Source organism: Etheostoma spectabile, chromosome 3 (assembly GCF_008692095.1).
Source record: "Etheostoma spectabile isolate EspeVRDwgs_2016 chromosome 3, UIUC_Espe_1.0, whole genome shotgun sequence".
Classification (NCBI taxonomy): Eukaryota; Metazoa; Chordata; class Actinopteri; order Perciformes; family Percidae; genus Etheostoma; species Etheostoma spectabile.
Genome location: NC_045735.1, coordinates 5397566 through 5404031, shown reverse-complemented (window position 1 = coordinate 5404031; position 6466 = coordinate 5397566). Strand labels below are relative to the sequence as shown.

Here is a 6466-nt window from a genome sequence, read left to right as displayed (position 1 = left end):
AGTTATTTTCTAACTCCCCCCCCCACCCCCCAGTCTCGTGAGATGTCAGCTGCTGTGCAGTGGACACACACAGTGTATACACACATGCACAGACTTACATGCAGCCACATAGTAGCTGTCTTTGTAGAACTTTGAGACTACTCTCATTATAACTCACCACCCTACACAGGAACTAACTGTAGTTTCATTGTGGATGTGAAACTACTGTAAATGTATCAGCTGTGAAACTTTCATGAGGATTAAGAGACTTGTGTGTTGTTGCATAACATGTCTTTAAAACGGTCAATTCCAGCTACTGCAGTGACGTTGGTATTATTTTCACCTTTGAGTGTCTGTCAAGGCAAAAATGTTGTCCTGAAGACGTCTACTGTAGCAGGAACTAGCACAGAGGTGGGTTTGGTGCTTGGAATAGGTTTCAAAATATCAATTTAAAGTGCTCGTATTATGCTCATTTTCAGGTTCAAAATTGTATTTAGAGGTTTTACCCGAATAGGTTTATGTGGCTTAATCTTGGTTGGGAGTCACGCATGCGCAGTAGCTAGGTAAGGACTACTAGCCAGTCAGAAGCAGAGTATGAGGGCGTGCCATGCTAGCAGCTACGCGAGCATTATAACGTGTGTTACAAAGTGACGCACGTTCGTCATGGAAGTAAAGGCTGGACTACAGTTTGTGAACAGTGTGAGATGGTAAGTCCCTTTGGGCTGGTCTTTGGGCTTTTTCACTTTGTACACCTATAATATGCTAGGGGTGGGTTGGAAAAAATCGATACAGCATAGTATCGCGATATTTTCGTGGCATCACAGTATCAAAAAAAAGATGGCGGTGCGTGTAGGTGCAACGACCCCTCTCTGCCCCGAGCTTGCAGTGTTTTGTTCGGTTATCTGTTTGTACGGAAATTTTTACTCGGTGGTAGGAATGTCTGTCTTATCTGTTGTGCATTTTTTTTGTCTTCTTCACCATGGGGATGGTGAAAAATAAACTTTCGATTCCTCTGCATGTCTAGTATATGTGAAGAAATTGACAATAAAGTTGACTTGACTTGATCAATACACAGATGCCAAGTATCCGTCTTTTATCATATATGTGTTGGTCTGCTTGACAATCCACACACTTTACAGCAATACAATTAAAGTGAGATGAACATATAGATAAATGTATCTTTTTAGATAAAACTGATGTTGACAAAGTTTCTTTTTGGGGACATAATTTGAAATTGGGAAAAATTTAAAGTTGGGAAAAACGGCAATTGCAATAAAATCGTATAGTGACACAAATATCGTGATGATATTGTATCGTGAGGCCTCTGGTGATTCCCACCACTAGTTCATGCCCGTAGTGCTAAAACAAAGTAAGCCTGAAAAAAAAAAAAGATTATTCACGTATTAATTCAAACACTGTGTCTTCTGCCGTCCTGGCTTTTCCATTTGATTTTGGTTCTGCTCCTCTGTGATGGTGTGACACCCACAGCAGTAAAACATAAGAAAGCAGATGATGAAAACAGCAGCATTATGCAGTTAGTCACTGCCATTAACTAATCAAAGATCCCAGTAGTAGAACGTGGTGGTGATGTGGAAAATGTGTGTCTAACAAGGTGTAAATATCTTCTCACACACATTGAGTTTAGATGCGTATGACTTTGCTTATGAAGATGGGATATTATAGTTGTTCAAATCAATCATTGCAAGCATCTGAACTAGTTTTGTTGCAAAACTTTTCTGTTCTTCTTTGGTAAAGTAGTTCCTAATGTTAAACTAGCTCCTGCCAATGAAAATCAATTTAATTGATGATGAGTTGTCTCATCAGTTGCAAGTATTCTGCAACTATTTTGGAAATCAAAATTAATTTTCATTCTCCCAGCTTCATTAATGGGATTATTTTCTGGTTAATTGACTCCTTCATGACGGTAAACTGAATAGCTTTGAGTTGTAGACAAAACGAGACACGTCAAGATGACGTTGAGAACGTTGAGCTTTGGGAAACACTGATCGATATTTTTCACCACTTTCAGACAAAACCAAACAATTATTTGAGAAATAATCAAGACATTATTTGAAAATGTAAAGAATCATAAGTTGCAGCTCTACTTAGAACCCCAGAAAGCAGCACTACAGTTAAGGCATGGGAAGGATGCTGGAATCACTTTCAGCATGTGATTCCAGCCTCATTTTTAGAGAAGACGGAATTTTGCAATGAGTCATTTTGTACAACAGTCACTTTCATTTTGATTTATCCAATGTCTATCATCCACATTTAGTTGACTGGATTGTGGTAATAACAGTGTGTATTACTGTACTTCTCATGCCTTATTGAATGCTCACATCCTCTGGACTGTGGGTGTGGGCTCTTTCATGGCAAGTTTAAGTTTCTTCTTCAACCACAATGACGTTAATGCCAAGTCCAAAGTTCTGCTTTCAACCAGGTGACCAAGTCGTTAGTATTTTCGTCTGACCGTGTTTGTGTCCAACTAGGATTCATGGTGGGCCATTCCGGACTGTACCAAGCCATTGCAATGCTCCTGGTGGCCTACTTCATCATCTGCATGACCGTGTTGTCAGTGTGTGCCATCTCCACCAATGGAGCCCTGGATGCCGGGGGCGCCTATTGTATCCTCATCACACACAAAAAACACACACACACACACACACACACACACACACAATCATATGACATTTGCACATGACAGTCAGGGTAGTATCAATCCCATTGTCAATGGTCAACATATCAAGAGCACACACTTGTAGAACTCCTTGCTATACTAAATCCAAGACAAAGTGTGTCTTTGTTTATGTAATGTAGCATTGTCTGTGACACTGAATGGGGTCTGATTTGTTCATTATCTGCTCTTTAAGACACTGTTTACTACTTTTAGATAAAGGTGGGGCCAGTATGTTTTGCTGCCAGGAATTTGGTGAGGATCCCCAATCAGTGCTGTTTATCAGTCAGGACAGGCCATCTTTAAGTTGATACACATGCTTTACATGCATACATTAAAGATCTTTATCTCCTTCACATTTAGTTGTTGCAGTAGTGACTTCTTGCAGACTATTATATAAATGTTATTCATTAAACATGGATCATCTGCAGTAATTAGGCCAAAGGTAAAATAATTCCACTTACCAGCCCCACTAAAGCCCACCAAATAGCATGTCATGTCGTTTTACAAGTTGTGGGTTATATTGTATTTGTGTGACAGAGCCAGGCTAGCTGTTCTCCCTGATTCCAGTATTTATGTTAAACTAAGCTAACCGTCTGCTGGCTGTGGATGACAGATATTTACCACACAGACATGAGAGTGGTATCTTCTCATCTAACTCTTAACAGAAAAGCAAAGAACTTTGTTCCCCAAAACTATTCTTTCAACTGTTTTCCTGACCAAAATGTATTTATAATGTTAACTAGAAGCCAGCCCTTCATAAAGGAAACGACCATTGTATTTATGTCACTGATGTCAAGGTCCTAAACACTAATTGGGTTCTATAAGAATAGAAAAACACACACACACACACACACACACACACAGACACCTATTTTTCACAGCATATTTAACAAACAAATGCACTTTGCCTGAACTTCACTCAGATATGATCAGCAGAGCGTTGGGTCCAGAGTTTGGCGGCAGTATCGGCCTCATGTTCTTCCTGGCCAACGTGTGCGGCAGCGCTCTCTTCGTGCTGGGTCTGGTTGAAGCCATTGTGGCCACCTTCGGAGTGCCAGAAGGTGAGTTTGATTTTAACAATTTGTGAAATGCTGCCAGATCAGCATTTGTCATTCTATTATTTTAGAAAAATGATTTTATATACATTTAACTTAGAACATATAACACCCATTATAACCAAGAAATACCACAACATTCACAATAACACACCCACAAACTTAGATTGATCTCCCAATCATCCACAAACATTAATTCATTTTCCAAGCTTTCTGATTTACTTGCTGTAGGCCAACTACTAATTATTATTATTATTATTATTATTGTTGTTTTAGAGGGTTGTGGACGGCTGGTATTGGGTGAGAGGCAGTATAGACTCTGGACAGGTCAGTTAGAGGGCTGACACGTAGAGATAGACAACCTTTCACGCTCCAATTTTAGAGTTTCCAATTATCTAACCTGCATGTCGGGGAAACTATGCAGCCACGCAAACCCCATGCAGAAAGGTACCAACAACAAAAAAAAACATTTTTGTTTTGAGTTTTCCACTGCACTGCCCCATTATAGTCCTTTTATTATAGAAATGATTCACCAAAAGCAACCCTAATACCGTGGGTCTAGTTATTTTTGGAATAAGAAATTTGGCTGGAATAGTAGTTAATTTACAAATCATTGATTTTCTAGGAATATAGCTCAGTACATCTTCTAATACCTTTTTTTTTTTTTTAGGTAGTTAACTAGTTTTTTTCCTTAAGTAATGTTTTTTCCAAACCCGAAAGTTCAGTCATTTAGAAAACATTAACAGAGCACCTTGGTCGCCGAGTGGTTGCAGCGCATGTCGTACAACCGCAACGTCCCGGGTTTGGTTTTGGCCTTGGGACCTTTGTTGCATATCATGCCGCTCTCTCTCAGCCCCCATTTCAACACTGTCCTGTCAAATAAAGTCAAAAATGCCCAAAAAGATTAGAACATTAACAAACCAGGAGGGCTTAGGTCATCGAGACATTAGCAAAGTTATGGAAAATCCCTGAAATGTCAGGGCCCTGGTGAGAACTCCAAGAACAGTTATAGGACACCAAGTAGTTAGACAGACATTAAACGGTTATTCCTGTGAAAAGATTGTGTTTTTGCAAAGCTTTTTTAAATGCACCACTTTATATTAACATTCTGTGCTATGACATTATACTCTTGAACACATTCTGTCAGTCCTTTTTTAAGCATTACAAATATTAATTAACTTCACCATGTCATCCACCACTAGACGGGTCTGCGATCACTTATGCCTACCAGGTCCTACCGTCGGGCTACTGGTGGTCTCTGCTGTACGCCACAGGCATCTCCCTGCTGTGCCTGCTGGTGTGCCTGGTGGGAGCCGACATCTACGCCAAAGCCACCTTCCTCATCTTCCTGGTGGTCATGTTTGTCCTGGGCACCATCTTTGTCAGTTTCTTTGCTGTACACCCTCGCACCATCGTCCTGCCCATTTCTGCCGCATTTAACCCGACGGCCAATGGAACAGGCCCCGGGTTTCCCACCACGGCCAACTTCACTGGCTTCAAGTTGGACACGCTGCTCGGGAACCTGTGGGGTAAGTTCTCTCAGGATGTGCTCATACCAAGCATTCAAACTTAACGCTATATTACTTTGCTTACTGGCACTAAACACAGGACTTCACTTGTGAATGAGGCAAAGTTGTTGACATCAGACGAATGGCAGACTTGAATGTGTATACAGGACAAAGGTCAACAGCAGTAGGTTTGTAGTCATTAAGCATTGCTAAGTTTTTACCACAACATTACATGAAAGTAATACCTTATTTTTACTGAATTAATGTACAATGTAATGCTTTGACTAGATTGTGCCCCAAGTTAAGCTGCCATGCTGTAGAAGGCATTTCAGCACACATTCTTTTCTCGGAGGCTTTAAGCAAGCATAGTGTTCCCCAGCTTTTAACTGGGACTGAAAATGTACTTGTACTTGTTCATTTGTATTGATTTATTGTATTGGAACAAACAGACACCAACCAGTAGGAGTCACTGTTGCAGCAACAAGGACGTAATGACAAGAGCACCACTGGAAATAGCAAAGAGAGATATACTGTATATATATATATATATATGCATGCGTGTATGTACTCGGCCAGTTGGAGTCCAACTCTATATGTTTTTGTTTTAAAGTAACTTCCTCCTTCAAAACAAAACCACTGATGAAGGGCACTTGTTCAGAAAACAGGTATTAGTTTTAATTCAAAATCCATCTAGAACAGGCATTGGGATTGGTCTCCTGGTATACGCCTAGCTGTTCATATACTGTACAGTGAGCTACCTCAGTTATCAATCATTTTCATTTTGGCCACAGGCACAATGTCAGCGAGCACTTTGTACTATGAATTCTTCAGGATAAGTAATGAGGTCAAGAATTGGAACCCATTTTATATTTTAAGTAAATTTAATCCTATAGTGTGTTACTCTGCACTTGCTTTTTGATTATTACAAATAATAAAGCAAAATGATCATCCTAAAGTAGAAGATATACTCTCTTTCACATCACATAAATTATGAACATGTAAGTGAGTAGTCTTGAAAAGGATTCTTTTTTTCTGTCTGGGTATTGAGTGTCTCTCATTTGGACTCGGTCTTGACTTGGACTTGAACCTCTTTGGACTCTGTCTTGACTCGGTCTTGACTAATCCTGGTCTTGGACTTATCTTGGACTCAACAAAGGTGGTCTTGACTACAGCCCTGCTCTGGGTTGGTGGCTAGTGGTTTTCACTGTTGCCAGCACCAGTGTGCCCAGTTTGCCCTTATTAAAAAA

At 40.1% G+C, this 6466-nt stretch overlaps 1 protein-coding gene across 1 annotated transcript in view; it reads left to right on the top strand.

Annotated features, from left to right (window-relative positions):
- zgc:153039 overlaps positions 1-6466 on the top strand; it is a 67691-nt gene that overhangs the window by 3878 nt on the left and 57347 nt on the right. Inside the window, exons 2-4 of the mRNA XM_032509029.1 lie at positions 2469-2603; positions 3580-3717; positions 4914-5240. Coding sequence (XP_032364920.1) covers positions 2469-2603; positions 3580-3717; positions 4914-5240 — 600 coding nt within the window. The remainder of the gene's footprint in view (positions 1-2468; positions 2604-3579; positions 3718-4913; positions 5241-6466) is intronic.